The sequence below is a fragment of the Phalangium opilio genome, unplaced genomic scaffold, assembly GCF_054372755.1.
Source record: "Phalangium opilio isolate 3A_F unplaced genomic scaffold, DU_Popi_V2 ptg000209l_1, whole genome shotgun sequence".
Classification (NCBI taxonomy): Eukaryota; Metazoa; Arthropoda; class Arachnida; order Opiliones; family Phalangiidae; genus Phalangium; species Phalangium opilio.
The window spans coordinates 20,162,370-20,180,862 of record NW_028324217.1 but is presented as its reverse complement, the minus strand read 5'-3'; the positions used below and the strand labels follow the sequence as shown (position 1 = coordinate 20,180,862).

The 18,493-nt window shown below is 35.6% G+C and overlaps 1 protein-coding gene across 1 annotated transcript in view; it reads right to left on the bottom strand.

The window, feature by feature from the left end:
* LOC149621160 (sodium-dependent multivitamin transporter-like) overlaps nucleotides 1-18,493 on the bottom strand; it is a 141,643-nt gene that overhangs the window by 117,234 nt on the left and 5,916 nt on the right. Inside the window, exons 2-3 of the mRNA XM_089855770.1 lie at nucleotides 12,200-12,252; nucleotides 1,733-1,888 (exon numbers count right to left, since the gene is read on the bottom strand). Of these exons, the coding sequence (XP_089711896.1) occupies nucleotides 1,733-1,888; nucleotides 12,200-12,235 (192 nt within the window). The 5' untranslated portion in view covers nucleotides 12,236-12,252. The remainder of the gene's footprint in view (nucleotides 1-1,732; nucleotides 1,889-12,199; nucleotides 12,253-18,493) is intronic.

The window sequence follows — 18,493 nt, the reverse complement described above, 5'->3', positions numbered from 1 at the left end:
CGTCTAGCCTCCCAATGGCAGGGCTTCCACCATCGGTTCACGCGAATGCGTTTTTATCTATTATTATAATAGAAACGAATCGTATATATACCCCAAAATTTGAAGAAAGCGGGCAAGAGGGGTACCCTTCACTTTAAACGTCAATATTTGCAAAGTTTCGAAAGATAATAGGAACAACTTTATTTTAAACGATTTAACTATTTTTAAAGTTATTTACTGGCGATTAAAATAATTAATATCATTTATATTTAATTAATTATTTAAGATAAACTTATTTCTATGTACTGACACAAGTGAGAGTTAATATAGAACGAGTAATGAAGATTGCATCTGAATCGAAACAGTACACGCATATCAAAGTTAATATAAAGCGAGTAGGATGAAAAGATCTCTTACAAAACGATAACATTTTCTTTTTGCAGAATATTAAATGGAAATACTTAAATATTTTTCGGCATTACGTTTCTTTTACAAGTTGTGTAGCTATAAAGCTCTGTTTCATCTCAATATTCCAAGAACATCTTTTGATATTAACATTTAAAATTTGGTGTTTACTTTTTAATTCATCTTTACTACATTTATATATAGTGTAAACGTAACTTTCAGCTTCATTAAATAATAAGGATGTTAATACTTCATCTCTCCATACGTGTTGAAACGACTGGGTCTATGAGATAAGATAACCTAGATTTAAACCAGAATTGACCTTGTTTCATGTCCTCTTATAGAAGGTCTTAACGGTCCAGAGTGAGCCGAAAGTTAAATACACATTTAAGTGATAGATATTAGGTCCTCATTAGAGTTATTGAGGATACGCAGGATATTATTAAACGCTTTAAACTTTACAAACGATCATGGCAATAACTCGCCGATTACAACTATGTATTTCCGGTTTGTCTCATTGGCTGGCGGACCTGTGTTTGGAAAGTAAATTCGTCTCGGCTCGGAGAGGTTTATTTTGGTTTCACTTCCATTTCTTAGATTGCTGTATTTCGGGAGTAACTGTAAAGCTTATTCGTCCACTTTCCTCTAAAGCGTGGGGAAATAGGCGAAATTATACTGGCAATCTTTTAAGACCGTGGTAAAGGCAACGGAAATGCTTAAATGATAAATTTAGATATTATAATAAACTATAAGCGGTTCAGAGTGAGCCTAAAGTTAAACACACATTTAAATGAAAAATATTAGGCACTTAACAGATCAAGAGTCATGTTCGCATTTGTTATAGGTCTGATTTTTCTGAAGGTGCATGTTGTCTTTTCTCTTTAGCGGATTTAGTTACGTCAAAGATTAGCTATCACGCTGGACAACCAAGAATATTGTTGAGGTGAAACGAGAGGGTAGTGTTAAAAGACGAATCGAGATTTTAATAGAGCAGTTAAAAACACTAGGAAAATTCATTTTTGAGCTTGAAGTTACTCATTAATAAATAACAATAGTTACATATTTAGGTAATTTAAGTTTAGATAGGCATCGTCTCGACTAGGAGAAGTAATATTTTAGTTTCCAAATTTGTTATAGATAAATTAGTAATTTCTTGGCAATTAAGAGCCTTACTCGTATTTATTTTATAATATCATTTATAATCATTATATTAGTCGTAAACAGGTATTTTACTTATAGTATAAATCACAATGAGCTAATATGGAAAGAATATTTTAAATACTAAAAAAAACTGTCATGCATATTTCAGTGAATCACAATTCAAAATTAGAAGATGATATAATTTTACCTGAGTGACGGTTTTGTCACCAAACCAGTAGATCCACACACGGTTGGATTCTGCTTCAGGGTGTCCAATGTCCGACCCGTAGATTACCATGTCAGGCCACCAAGAATCTTTACCGAAATTAGCCCAAACAATGTTTCCGTGCCCAAATTCAGTATTCTATAGTAAAAAGAAAAAATCTTGATTTTGGTAGAATATAAATAATACAATATTTTTTCTCGTTGTTAGCGAATATATTTATTACTATTTGATACTTGTATATAACATAATATTCACATATATAATTTCAGATTTATGAAACTTAGTACCATATTTTGTTTCGTCACTAATTACGCTTCATTGATGGCGTAAGTGTCAGGACGGTCGCATACAAAGTACACGATCTTTTCTTTCAGTGGTACAGTCGCCGCAATCGGTGGATAAATAATGTATTTGGTTTTGCTGAAGTTGTTGGAAAGTAAGAAATCGCGCGCGATTTTGCACGTAACGTTAGTCTGGTGAATTATTGTTAAGTCGTGGATAAAGAATACGCGTGAGGAAATTTGTTTTCACACTATCTTATAGCATTAAAACAAATTTCCTCACGTGCATCCTTCATCCATGATCTTATGAATTTGAGCGTGAGCGTCATTTTTCCAGACTAGAAACGTCACTCGTGACGATTTGTTATATTTTTCAATTAGCTCCTCCTACTTTATACATTTACCTATTAAAATCTATCTCTCTCGCGACGTCTTGTTTCAACAATAAGCTAGAAATTATTCACCTGATACAATTGGTAAAAAGAACGCATCTTATATTGTTGTTTCAATATAGTTTTTACTAAGCGTTTTATTTTTACACTCGCCACTTTCCATTTCCGACTGCTAAATGAATGATTGGGTTGATTTTAAAGTGAAGGTGAACAATCGATCATAGCTCGTCCAAATAACCGACTGACATTCTAGTAAAATTCAAAATATCCCAATCATTGAAAACCCCCTATTTAGCAGTTGGAAATGGGAAGTGGCGAGTGTAAAAAAAAACGCTTAGTAAAAACAGCAATGTAAGATACGTTTTTTTACCAATTGTATCAGATGAATAATTTGCGAATTATTGTTGAAACAAGACGTCACGAGAGAGAAAGTTTTTAATTGGCGACTGTACCTTGTATCAGCAGTTCCCAGAAGAACAGTTCCTAAACAGCAACCGCTATTCTAAAAAAAGCGCTGTTAATCAAAAATGTTGCTCTGGAAAATTGCAGTGTTTAAGTCGAGTTTTGAAAATGCTCAACCCTTACCTATAAAGTACAACTAAATCATCACACGAAAACCTAGCCTAGCTTAACCAATTGGTGTTCAAATAACAAAACCTAACCTGTCCTAATACTATTGGGATTCTAATAGCCAAATGTAACCTCGCGTAACCTAAGACTATTTTGGTATAAATAAGATTGTTTAACCTGACTTAATTATCCTCACCTATTTGAGTTCAATTAAGACCATCTCAAAGGCCTATCGTTTTTCAAATCCAGGTTGTTCTGCTCTTTAGGGAACTACTAAAACGGAACTCCGCGATTACGAGAACAGCTGCATAGGCACCTGCCGTGAAGGGTAAACTGCGTTTTCAGGAAACAGTTTAGGGAACCGTGGTTATGAGGATAGCTGTTTCATCTCACTTAAGTACCATTTTTTAACTAGCCATTTTTCCTTCATCGTCTTGAAATCTGCACAATTCTTCCCAGGAGCATAGGAACGTTCTAAATATTGATTTGGGCGCCCCTCCCAAAAATAAGAGAAATGTTGAAAAAACACATTGAACAAGGTTGATGCATTGGGAAGCCCTTAGATGAGCGGTTCCCGTATGAGCGGATTCCATAATAGCGGTCCTCATATCAGCAGTTCCCTAAATAGCGGCTTCCCGAAATGGCAGTTTACCCGTTACAACAGTTACCGATACAGCGGTTCTCGTAAACGCGTCGTACCATTACAGCGGTTCTCGTAAACGCGGCGTACCATTACAGCAGTTCTCTAAAGAGCAGAAAAACAGGAATGCGAAAAACGACTGTTGTTTGTTATGGTGTACGCTGTGTTATATGAACTTAAATAGAACTAGGTCAGATATGGTTAGCTTCAAGTTGATTATTTAAACCCCCCAATAGTGTTAGGTTAGGTTAGGTTTGGTTAGGTTAGGTTAGGTTAAAGTTGATTATTTCAATTAAATAGTGTTTGGTTAGGTTATGTTAGGTTTGGTTTGGTTAGGTTAGGTTGGGTTCGGTTTGGTTAGGTTAAAGTTAATTATTTCAATTAAATAGTATTAGGTCAGGTCAGGTTAGGTTGGGTTGGGTTAGGTTTGGTTCGGTTTGGTAAGGTTAGGTTAGGTTGGGTTTGGTCAGGTTAGGTTTGGTTAGGTTAAAGTTGATTATTTCAATTAAATAGTATTAGGTCAGGTCAGGGTAGGTTGGGTTGGGTTCGGTCGGGTTTTTTAGGTTTTGTTTTGATTGGTTAGACTTAGGTTAGTAATACTTTGGAAATGGTGTAACAATGTTACGCCTTTTCCAAAATATTGTTGTTTATCTTCATTTACTTCCGAAATAAAATAAGCTTTCTTGAAATATTTTCTATCCTGGTATTAGAATTGTAAACTGATACAGCCTGAAGAATAGTGCATATTTAAGTGTACTTTAAAAACACGATCCGTTAGTAGGTCACATTACTGACTAAATGATCACAGAAAAAGGTAGTTTTCGAAAACAACGAATATAACTGTATTGTTAAGAAATACTCGAAACTGAAGACAAACACTGCTTTTTCCCAAAAAAAAAGGGGCCGCTATTTCTAAAACAGCAGCCGCTATTTCTAAAACAGCAGTTTTGAACAACGCTGCTGTTTTTTTGGAATCGCGGCTGCAATTTCGAGAACTGCTCTACCGGGAACTGCTCATACGAGGTACACCCGATGCATTGTACTTGTGAATTGTGGTATGAGGAATTATTATGATTTTCCAAAAACCGGTGTCCGATAAGTAATACTTGTAGATAATTTTCCGCATAAATATTTTTTATCAATCTTATGAATCCTCTCTGGATAAGGGCACCAACTCTTTTAGAGAATTTTTAAATAGGAAAAGGATTCCCTTCGCAAAATTATGGGAGCAAAGCGAGCTCCGCGATTTTTTGATCTGGCCAAATGAGATCTCGCTAATTCTGCATTTAAAACGTCATGCAGCTGATATTATAAATAATTACTTCAAAATCTCAGAAACATAGGACTTTTTATAGGATTTATAGGACCTATGGGAGCCCTGCCGTAAGCACGTTTTCAATAGCTTCAATATAGAGACTCTTATTTCTGCCGAAGCGGAAGTGGCATGCACAACAAGAAGCATAGAATTAAGTTGCAAACTTTCGGAAAAAGACTGGGTCTCGTCGCGCAACTTTCTAGCTGTCATTGCCTTTAAAACAACTTTTCTCCGAGTCCGCTTTATTTTCACAATAGACCATTTCGGTATTCATCTTTGCATAGGCGCAAACGGTCTTCAGCGCCCCAAATTTGTGAAGCTCTCTTTGATAAGCTGAATAAGCTCTCTACCTTTTCATTCCTCACCAAGACGGGCTCTTTGTTGCGCCACTACAAAGTGGAATACCGCTGCACGAAATACCGAAATGGTCTATTCACCTCTTTTTACTCGTGCGGGGGAGAATCCCCCTCAACGAGTATTGTGCCGGCTTTTCAAGGTCTTTCTACCCTAGCTTTGGCAGTGGATGGAGACAGGAATACCGTGTGTTCGGGGCTTTTCATCCCCATCATTTCGATTTTTTTAAAGGAAAATGCACTTATTTGGACGAGTGTCCTTTCTGCTGGGGTAGCTTGTTTACTTCAGTATAATTTTGGCGCCCTTTTATTATAAACTTGGCACGCTTTCTGTCCAATTTAGGTGCCCTAGTAAAATTTTAAAGGGGTACAATTTACCCTTGTACCCCCCGTTCCTTCGCGACTGATTCTTCCATCCAACAGTAATCATCTATCTCACAAAAACACAAACCTGAACACATTGGCTTCTGGGAACACCATCATTCGCTACTCTACCCTTTAATACACCAATCTCTATAGGCCAGGTTCTAAATGACTTGAACAAAACGTGCCTGTAAGGTGCTCCAATATAAGAATTAGGTGGTCAAATTTGAATTTTTCCGGTTATAATTGTCCAGCGAGTGATTTCAGAACGGCTTTAATTTAAATCACTGAAATTTTCAATGTGACCACGAAGTTGTTTTATTAGCACCATAGCAATGGCGACCTCACCGTCCATAACATACAGTGTGAAAAAGATAGACCAACACCTTCCTTTGTGAACAAACCCTAATGCTGCCAACGAATGACGTCATTATACTAAAGTATACCGGGCGTAAATATTTTGACTTAGCATAACATCTACGGAAAATTCAGGAAGGAATGGAGGCTATAAACATTTTATTTTTAAGTTTATTACCAAGAAGCCAGTAAGTACACAGAAAAAACAACGTATAGGTTTTGAGCACATCCATTTGATTTAAACATGTTGAAAATCTAAACCCCTAGATTTGACGTGCGAAAACTAAACACCAACTAGTACCAATCGGTGTAATAGCTAAACATATAAAAACTAAACACAACAGCGCATTGAAAGCCTTTAAAAACACGTTTAGAATCTAAACTTATCGTAAAGTGGGCATAAACCGAAACGCCAGGGTTTAAACGTGTTCAAAACCTACTCTAGATGTAAAGGATATAAACATATTGACGTCATGTAGTTAACTCGAGCATCTGAGGAAGAATAATTAATATTTTATTTGGTGAATCGGTTTTAACCCCTTCTCATGCCGAGAGGCCAAGGTTCAGAAATTTGGGAATGGGGTACATTCATTCGCTGGTGCTTGACGCGTCAAAAGTCAGAATTTACTCGCAAAAAAGCCATATTAGAACTTCGCCCATATTTAGTAAGTAAATAAAATTGTAGTTTTATATTAGTTTGGTTTATAATATAACTGGGTTTAAATTTGAGTTAATAATTCTAATTTTAGAAACGTGTTGCTCATAAAACGGTTTGACTCACGCTAAAATTGCCTTCAAAAATGTTTCAGTGCCATTTATGTTGTGAACTGTAAATTTAGATCAGAGGTTTAGTAATTATAACCGATCAAAATATATTATTTGTTATCTTGGCGTACCAACGTAAAAACATCAAAATGTTTTCTATTAAAAATCAAGATGATTCTAAACTTGCAAATGAGTGTATAGAATATGTTTACACTTATTTTAAGCATCTCTAGGTACCTGGGACCGGTCAGTTCAACGTTTTAGCTAGGGGGCGACCACGTTGACTGTTTTACCATTACCAGGATACTCATATTTGTACGCGGCAATCGGCTAGGTTCACGCAACTGCGATGTTCTTATCTACAGCTGCGATTCGAATCCTTTATGTATTACCTATTTGAGTAAGGCGAAGCAACAGGCGTATGCTTCATTTCAAACGTCCATATTAGTCAAGTCTTTCAAGAATGTTTAATTGTTCTTTTTTAAAACGATGTAACGCTCAATAAGGCGAACAACTAACGAAGAAATATCAAATATTAATTATATTTATTTTAATATTTAAGATAATCTTGTTTCTCAATTCAAAATTAATACGGAAAGAGTTAAAAAGCAGTCTATGTTTTTGTATGTGTGTGTCCGTCCGTTGTTACACTAGCACGCTGCGTTAGCAGTTCGCTTTGCTTTGATGTGTAAAGAAATCCTACAGAACCTTAATATTCACATTTTCCATAATATAAAGTGAATATGTGAAAATATTTTTCGTAACTACGATGCATTTAGTACTTTTCTAGCTTTAAAGTTCTGTTTAATTTTGATATTTCAAGGATATTTTTTAATATTATTATTTGAAATTGCTGTTTATATATTACTTAAGCTATACTACATCTGTATATAGAATAATCCTTGCTTTAAAGATTTCAAGAAGGAAGCTTAGGCCTGGACTCAATCGGGTAAATCAAGAATTATCCGCGATAGGTTTAGTGAACCAAAGAGTAAATAATTGAGACCTGAGGTGAACTAAACTGTGGGTTTTTATTTTCGTGTCTGTAATGAAGGGACATTAACGGTTCAGAGTGAGCCGTAAGTTAATTACACGTTTAAATAATCAGGTTTAGATATTATAATAGAATAATGCATCATGGTGGCAATTAGATCAGTGAAAGGGCTAATCGTTATCGGGTTATAGCTTAGAAGTTTTCATTCTTATTATGGTGCGTAATGACTTTCAGTGCGTCTAACCACAAGTCAGCTTTGGTGATATTTAACGTTAACAATCATGTTGGCAAACTAAGAAAATCGTTGAGGTGAAACGAGACAGTAGTGTTTATACTACTAACCAGTTGTGAATGTAGCTATAAGAATATAGGGTTAACAGTTGAGGCGTAGACAGTTGGGCCTTTTCAAACACATAAAGGTTATATCTCTCCAAAATCTATACACTTCATTTCCTGTTTTTTTTCCCCATTTACTGATTTAAATGTGTCCAAGACATATCTTTATTGGATGTAAATGTCGTCTGCTTTACTGTATATTCAATATGCTTGGAATACTGCTTTAAAAATTCGTAAATTTTTACTTCAAAAAAGATAAATAATTCTATATCTAGGTTAATAAGTTTGTAGTAGTAGTCCTCCTCTTGACTCGGAGAGGTAATATTTTGGTTTTTCCAACTTGTTACACTAGTGCAACGCGTTAGCAGTTCGCCCCGTGTAAAGAAATCCTACAAAACTTTAATATTTTCTTTTTTTACCTCTCCGAGTGACGTATGTCACGGAGAGGTATTACACCGGACGTGCGTGTGTGTGTGTCTGTGTGTCTGTGTGTGTGTCTGTCACGCCCCACGTGACCGCGTTCGCAGTTTGCGTATCGGAGCAAACGTGTTCCCAATTTCCGGACTGCATTGACAGTTCACGGAAATTTGGGTTTGTCTCCTCTGGCTATTCTACTTGAGTTCCAACACCACCAGCTTTGGTTTTCGTCCACTCCACATGGACACTAGTCTGTACTTCTAGCTTCCAAGCACAACCATCTTCTGTTCTTCGTCAATTTCACCTTGACACCAGCTTCTATGCACCACCATCTTCTGTTCTTCGTCAATTCCACATTGACACCAGGTTCTATGCACCACCATCTTCTGTTCTTCGTCAATTCCACATTGACACCAGGTTCTATGCACCACCATCTTCTGTTCTTCGTCAATTCCACATTGACACCAGCTTCAATGCACCACCATCTTCAGGTCTTTTGTCGATTCCACATGGACGCCAGTCAGTACATTCTGGCTTCTTTTCCTCCGTCATCGTTTGGTTCCAAGATATACGCGGCGATCGGCTAGGGTTACGAGAAACGTCTAGCCTCCCAATGGCAGGGCTTCCACCATCGGTTCACGCAAATGCGTTTTTATCTATTATTTGGTTTTAAGATATACGCGGCGATCGGCTAGGGTTACGAGAAACGTCTAGCCTCCCAATAGCAGGGCTTCCACCAAAGGTTCACGCGAATGCGTTTTTATCTATTATTATAATGGAAACGAAACGTATATATACCCCAAAATTTGAAAAAAGCGGGCAAGAGGGGTACCCTTCACTTTAAACGTCAATATTAGCAAAGTTTCGAAAGATAATAGGAACAACTTTATTTTAAACGATTTAACTATTTTTAAAGTTATTTACTGGCGATTAAAATAATTAAAAATAATTATATTTATTTAAATATTAAAGATAAACCCAAGTACCGAAGTCGTTAAATCATTGCCTCCTATATCTATCAAGGCCCGTGCATTGCGTTATATTTCGTACATTGTCTCTTATATCTTTTTAGGCCCGTGCATTGCGTTATATTTCCTACATTGCCTCCTGTATCTATCAAGGCCCACGCATTGTGATATATTTCCTTCATTGCCTCCAATATCTATCGAGGCCCGTGCATTGCGATATATTTTTGAGAACAACAACCAAAATGGGAAGCTCCTCTCAGAACCATAATAATTTGTTTTCTCAGTTATATGAAATGAAAATATGGATAATATTTTCGGCAATTCGATTTGAATGGCTCTTTCTGATGTATCATTCTCTCAGCACTGTTCATAATGGACAGGAACGTAGAGATTCGAGACACTAGGAATTACGATAGTGTTTCAAATCGTCTGTATTGAGGGCTTAAAGGCTTGGAGTGAGTCGAAAGATAAATACACATCCTATTTTTTAGTTGTACCATGCGTACCACAATGTTGCCAGGCGTTTATTGAAGGATGCTTGGGTACTTGGTACAGACTGTTACGTCTACCAAGTTTCCTAGCATCCAAGAATAAATAGGATTCATAGAAGCCAGTGTTAAGGGCATGTCATGGGTCAAGTCGTTAAATATATCGACGCAGTTAAGTAGCTGATGGCATTATTTTATCCACTTTCCCATTGCCTTTCGAGTGGAAGTTCAACTTTGGCACGGACGACAGATGGCGCTCTTAAACTTCTACCCCCAAAAATCGTTGTTGTCTGCTCGTTTTCCCCTTCCGCGTTTTTTCGTTATAAACTTATGATTTAACGAACTGTTAAGATAAAATTTCATATTTCCTAAGACAGATAAGCTTCTACTCCTTTCATATTACTCCCAGTTAGATTTAACGCTTAAAAAATATATTTTCAATAAAAACACCGCTTCCACTAGTGGATTTATACTCCTTGTTAGATTAGTGTAGGTGTAGAGAGTAATCATTACAAACGCTAAAAAATATATTTTCAAAAATGAAGAACATAGAACATTTATTCTATATCAAAAAATATTTTGGTGGTAAGATTGCTTTAGAAAAATCCAAACGGGTAGATATTGTTCAAAAAGAAATGTGTAAGCTATTTGTAGATGAGATAATTGTTTTACATGTTTTAAATGAGACTAAAACTTCCACTATTGTGTCTAAAAAAGTGTTGGCAATGTATATTTTTTAAATATGACGGAATTGCGGTTGATATGATAGCGCCCTATTTGCGAAAAAAACCTTTTTTTAAACAGTTTAATCATTCTTTGATAGAATTTCGAAGGAAGAAGTTAAGTGTTAGATTTGCTCGATTAATTTTGTTCGGCAAATAATATAATTAAGCCTTACGTATTACTGAAGGAGATTGATTTTGCCAACCTTTGTGAGTATTTAACTGTTTAATAATTATTTTGGTTAAGTGGGAGCCTAGCTTATGTGTGATTGGGTTGTGGCTTCCATGATTTGGGCACATTTGCTTTTTGTGTGGCGAGGTATGATTCAGCTTTGATATGGACAAATGTTACAAATCATACTGGTAGACTAAGAATGCGGTTGAGGTATAGCGAGAGAGTAGAGTTTCCACAGCAATTGAGAGATATTGAAAAGGCTTGAACAATAGACTATTTTAAAATTCAATTCCTGCACTTGCAAAGAATTAAAAAAAGCGATAGATGCATATATTTAGGTTATTTAAGGGGTAGTGATAGTCATCTAAACTCGGAGAGGTAATATTTTGGCTTTCCCAACTTGTCATAATTTAAAAGTAATATATAGATTTATTTTTCGTAATTTCGATGCCTTTGGTAGTTTTGTAGCTATAAAGATCCGTTTTATTTTGATATTCCAGAATATTTTTTATATTATTACTTGAAATAGTTGTTTATATATTACATAAGCTATACCACATCTGTATATTAACGTTGGAAAACTACATGCGGGTTAGACATAAACGTTTTCAATCTGAACATGTTTGAAATATAAACATTTTCAATCTAAACGCGTTTCAAACATAAACGCTATCAATCTAAACGCGTTTGAAACATAAACGTGTTCAATCTAAACGCGTTTGAAACATAAACGTGTTCAATCTAAACGCGTTTGAAACATAAACGTGTTCAATCTAAACGCGTTTGAAACATAAACGTTTTCAATCTTAACGCGTTTGAAAAATAATCGTTTTCAACCTAAACGCGTTTGAAACATAATCGTATTCAATCTAAACGCGTTTGAAACATAATCGTTTTCAATCTAATCGCGTGTGAAACATAATCGTTTTCAATCTAATCGCGTTTGAAACATAATCGTTTTCAATCTAAACGCGTTTCAAACATAAACGTTTTCAATCTAAACGCGTTTGAAACAGATACTTTTTCAATCTATGCGCGTTTGAAACGTAAACATTTTCAAACTATACGCGTTTGAAAAATAAAAATTTCAGAACTAAACGCGTATAGGCTGGGCTCGTGTTTAAAAAGGCGTTGCACTTTCCCGTTTAGGAAAACGTTTAGAATCTAAACATCGTTTTTTCTGTGTAGATTTCTCGCTTACAAATATCGTGAGTTGACGAGCGAGGTTGACACTAACCCTTAAATTGATAGTTAATCATTACAGACAACTTGAATGCACTGTAAAATTTAAACATTTAATCAAATTATCTTACCGGACTCTGTCTCATTTTTTTCTCAGGACTTGCCATTTTCCTTTGACCGACAGCTAAAAAAGAAAAAAGAAATATCTTGGATGTAAGATATATAGTAATAGTAAATGTTTATAGAGCAATGAAACAATACACTCTAAGAAAATGTGTTTACTGAACCGAAAATTGTGGCAAGCCTAAACACACTGGCAGCACACTTTTGAATTATGTTTTCGAACAGTAAATACTGGTACCAAAATTTAACACCAAAACAGTGTGCTAGGATGAGTACTTTCATGCGTATTTTGAACACTGTGCGTGGTAGGATTTTATCTCACGGATGCAACATTAAACAGTATAGTTGACAATTTGCCTCACATAATGTGGCCATTTTGAATAGTTGAAAAGGAATATGTTTTGACAGTTTCTTTCTGCAGTTTTCGCACTCGCAATATGGGAACTAGTGGTTTGGTCATTGGTGGAGTTGTAGCATCTCTCTAGCCTTATAAAGGCGGCGTAGTTATATACAGATAAGGCTCTCGATTACTGGATCCTATCATTTCTTTATGGCAAGATGGTACTATAAATCTCCTTACATCAACCGCTCCTGCTTACCCGAATAGAAATCTCAAGGCATAACCACGGGGATGCCCATGAGAATACTGAGTTTTTCCTTTATATAACTGGATTTTACGGCAGTCAAAATCGAGCGGTAATCTTAACACATTTTCTTTACTTTTCGGCAGACATTTTTTGAAGCTAAAAATAAATAATTTTTACCATAACAACGAAGTGTGTACGAAGTGTACCACTTTGTACACATTGGCTTCTTACACCACCATCTTCTGATCTTTGTCTATCCCGCATAGACACGAATAATTTTTTTTGACAACACCAACTTCTGAAGATCGACACCAATCTGTGCTTATTTTCTTCTAAAAACACCACCACCCACTGGTCTCTAGTCTATCACATACAGACACAAACCTGTGATCTACACCATTATGATCGTAAGGGTTAAGATACACGCGGCGATAGGCTGCACTGTTAAAAATAATGGTGCATTCTTACACCATAAATGCTGTTTTTTCGGTGCCAAAATTGACACCATTTAAGGTGTACTTCTACACCATTTTCATGATAAATTCACGCCATTTACAAATATTATTTGCAAGTATGAACGAAATATTAGGCATTTATGCACCATTTATAGTGCTTTTTAACATCTTTTTCAGGAAATCTTTTGAACTCTAATATTACTACTTAGTTTAATGGTGTTAAATGTAGGCACAGTTACGCCACGTATATCACATTACTACACCAAATGAAGTGAAGGTGTTAAATATTTTTTCTATATTTAGCACCACGTTTAAGGTGTAAAACAAAGCCATTAATACACCATTTCAAGTCTCTGTTCACTCCATTTCAAAGCCCTATTTACTCCATTTCAGAGCCCTATTTACTCCATTTCAAAGCCCTATTTAGTCCATTTCAAAGACCAATTTACTCCATTTCAAAGCCCTATTTACACCATTTCAAAGCCCTATTTACACCATTTCAAAGCCCTATTTACACCATTTCAAAGCCCTATTTACACCATTTCAAAGCCCTATTTACTCCATTTCCAAGCGGCTATTTTCTCCATTTCAAACCCCTATTTATTCCATTTCCAAGCCTTATTTACTGCATTTCAAACCCCTAATTACTCCATTTCAAAGCCCTATTTACTCCATTTCAGAGCCCTATTTACTCCATTTCAGAGCCCTATTTACTCCATTTCAAAGCCCTATTTAGTCCATTTCAAAGACCAATTTACTCCATTTCAAAGCCCTATTTACACCATTTCAAAGCCCTATTTACTCCATTTCAAAGCCCTATTTAGTCCATTTCAAAGACCAATTTACTCCATTTCAAAGCCCTATTTACACCATTTCAAAGCCCTATTTACACCATTTCAAAGCCCTATTTACTCCATTTCAAAGCCCTATTTACTCCATTTCCAAGCGGCTATTTTCTCCATTTCAAACCCCTATTTATTCCATTTCCAAGCCCTATTTACTGCATTTCAAACCCCTAATTACTCCATTTCAAACCCCTATTTACTCCATTTCAAACCCCTATTTACTCCATTTCAATGCCCTATTTACTCCATTTCAAAGCCCTATTTACTCCATTTAAAGCCCTATTTACTCCATTTAAAAGCCATATTTACTCCATTTCAAACCCATATTTACACCATTTCAACCCCATATTTACACCATTTCAAACCCATATTTACACCGTTTCAAACCCATATTTAAACCGTTTCAAACCCCTATTTTCACCGTTTCAAACCCCTATTTTCACCGTTTCAAACCACGATTTACACCGTTTCAAACCCCTATTTACTCCATTTCAAGTCCCATTTTAACAATTTCAAGCCCCTGTTCACCCCATTCCAAGTTGATTTTACTACGGCAATTAACAAATTGTCTTCCATTCGGCTGAAAAACCCCGCAATTTGGCGGATTTTGGATTCGGTATATTATGATTAAAAGTTCCCGATGGAAATACAGTAATTCTCGGGAACACGAAGACTCCATACCCGAGATAATCTGATTATGTAATGAAGATTGAGTGGTTAGGTAAAATGAGCAATAATTCCATGTATTTTTTTAAATATTAAGCAAAATTTAGAGTTTAGAAGAACGAAATATTTTCAAATCGAAGAAATGTACCTTGACAAAGCGATTAACAAATGGTTATATTTAAGTCATATGCATTATGTAACACTGTAATGAAGTTTGAACATAAAATGAGTACCCAAAATCTATTTTCTAACGTAACATAGTTCCTCTAAGAAACATTTCATTTTTAAACGCTGTCACCGATAAAATGTTTATTATCATTGAAATGGTTTTTCAATTTTTAGCATTTATAGGATATGAATATATGCATACGCTTATTATCACGAGGTCAAATGCTTAATTTAGGAACCGTAGGTCTCAAAGACGCCTAAGCAAAATTAACCTGTGCCTTTCCTAACCCTAATCTGATCAATAAAACAAGCAATATTTTGGAAAAGGAAGATGCTTATTCTTCAAAATCCTTTATAAATATATAGCGTTATTGTTCAAGGACCTAAAGAAATGGAGCATTTTTTCGAATAGGCCCGCTTTTATGAAGCTAGATTCCCATTCCACGGAAAAGACGACGGAAACCAGGCAGAAAAGGGTTCGACCGACGGAATTTCCGTTCGGTCGGGCGTAAGTTGTGTTCTATTTTTTCGGTCGTGTTCGGCGTTACGCCGGTATCTCAGCCAATGAAATTATCCCACTGACAACGTCATAAATTTCAAGAGCGCACGCACACGCGAGATCGATTGATAGCCGCCATTTTTTGTGGTTGACCAAGGCTTATTGGAAACATACCACCAAGAAAGAAAAATTAAATTAACGGAAGTAAGAGATAAGATGTTAATAAGGAAAAGTTTACTGAGGAAGCTAGAAAATATCCCTTCTAGTACGATCCAAGCGACAAGGGGACAAAGAGTGTGAAATAGATGTTGAGGAAATAACTCAAATCTGTCACGTGACCCAAAAATATCTACCGCCAAACCGAAAATTCAGTCGTAGTTTGAACGGTCTACCGCCGGACGCCAGCGTAAGTTAAAATTTTTACCGTTGGCTGTGTGATTTCCGCCGGTTTTTTTCGGTCGAGTGGGAATCTAGTTTTATGCCTAAGAAAGAAAGGTGTTGCTTTAAAAAGTAACACGTGCTCTTTATTAATACCGATCTGACTCCATTAGTTGTTACCAAAGAGAGATCATTTGGATAATTTTAACGGCATTAACTTATAGTCGTGTTAATTCGAGCTTGATATAATAGAAAAGCCTTCAACGTGTATATACACAATAGGAAAGGTAGTGAAGTCCCACCGAACACGACAATAATGATCCCAGTAAATGGGGTGAATAGGGGTTTGAAATGGGCAAATAGTGACAAGAAATGGGGTAAATAAAGACTTGAAAAGAGGTGAATAGGGGTTTTGCAATGGTGGAAATAGGGCTTGAAATAAGGTAAAAATACACTTGAAATGGGCTAAATTTAGACTTTAAATGGGGTAAATATAGATTTGAAATGGGATAAATAATTACTTGAAATGAGGTAAGTAGGAGTTTTCAATGGCGTAAATAGGTTTAAAATGGGGTAAATATAAGGAATTGAAATGAGGTAAATAGGGGTTTTGCAATAGTGAAAATAGGACTAAAAATGGGGTAAATATAGACTTGAAATGGGGTAGATATGGAGTTGAAATGGGGTGAATGGGGACTTTAAATGGGATAAATATAGATTTGAAATTGGGTAAATAGGAGTTTCGCAATGGTGTAAATAAAACTGGAAAAGGGGTAAATAGGGACTTTAAATGGTGTAAATAAGGGTTTTGCAATGGTGTAAATAGGGGTTTTGCAATGGTGTAAGTAAGGCTTGAATAGGTGTAAATAGGGGTTTTGCAATAGTGTAAATAGGGGTTTTGCAATGGTGTAAATAGGGGTTTTGCAATAGTGTAAATAGGGGTTTTGCAATGGTGTAAATAGGGGTTTTGCAATGGTGTAAATAGGGGCTTTTCAATGGTGTAAATAGGGTTTTGCAATGGTGTAAATAGGGGTTTTCTAAAGGTGTAAATAGGGGTTTTGCAATGGTGTAAATAGGGGTTTTGCAATGGTGTAAATAGGGGTTTTGCAATGGTGTAAATAGGGGTTTTGCAATGGTATAAATAGGGGTTTTGCAATGGTGTAAATTGGGGTTTTGCAATGGTGTAAATTGGGGTTTTGCAATGGTGTAAATTGGGGTTTTGCAATGGTGTAAGTAGGGGTTTTGCAATGGTGTAAATAGAGGTTTTGCAATGGTATAAATACGGGTTTTGCAATGGTGTAAATAGGGATTTTGCAATGGTGATTAGGGCTTGAAATGGGGTAAATATAGACTTGAAATGGTGTAAATATGGACTTGAAATGAGGTGAATAGGGGTTTGCAATGGTGTAAATGGGGCTTGAAATGGGGTAAATATAGACTTGGAATGGGCTAATTAAGGACTTAAAATGGGGTAAATAGGGGTTTGCAAAGGTGTATTTTCGTATTATTTTAACACCATTTAATGGTATAATTGAAGGTGTTATTTTAATCCATTTATGTATAATTTGAGCAACTTTTATCGAATGTTGTTTTATGAATCCGTTTTTTGCACCATTCATTTTCGCTAATGGTGTTTGTAAAATATCGCACTATTTTCATACAATTTCAACACATTGTCAAGGGGTAAAAATACTGCTTAATAAATTTTACACCACTACAACACTTTTTAGGTACCTTAATTTAGCGTGCATAACTCCATTTTCACGTTATTTCTTCATCTTTTATATGAGTCTTGCTCACCTTTTCGAGGATGAGGTTTCTTCAGTAGTTTTCTACACCTTCTATTTAAGCGAAAGATGTTTAAAAGATAACTACATTTTCACATTATTTCAACATCTTTTTAAGGGCCTGCGAAGGTGTTATTTTATATCAATTGCGCACCTTTTCGAGGATGAGGTTTTTTCCGCCCTTATTTACACCTTCTATTTTAGCCAATGGTGTTCAAAACATAACTGTATTTTCACATTATTTGAACACCTTTTATATGGGCCTTGCGAAGGTGTTATTTTATATCGTTTGGGTATCATTTGTGCGCCTTTTAATGAATGAGGCTTTTTCAACCCTTTTTCACACCGTTTATTTAAGCGAATGGTGTATAAAAAATATCGAACTAATTCTATGCCATTTGAGCACCATTTAATGGGGTATTCAATGGGGTTATTTTATATAATTAAGGTATCATTTGCACACCTTTTAAAGAATTATGCTTTATAAACCCATTTCTACACCATTCGTTTAAGCTAAAGGTGTTTTTAAAATATCGAACCATTTTCGTACTATTTCCGCACCATGTCAAGGTGCACAAATAGTGCACATTGTTTTAATACCATTATGGCACTATTTAGGCACCACAATTTTTTACAGTGTGGAGTTAAAATTATCGAAATATAGGGTTTAATAGGATGAATTTTTGAAATAAAGTGATTTTTTGTTGGATAAAAAAACCTAAATTTCGGCTTAATTATTAGTAAAAATTATTTGAAATAATCTGAAAGCTAATATTACATAGTGAATCTATAGGTTATTTGATCACATTTAGATTTTTGCACTTTTGACTTTGAAAGCGAGGCAGAGTGTTTTACATGTTTTTGGAATAAATTTTTATGGCTGCACCCTTAAAAACATACCGTGTTTAAAATTTAGG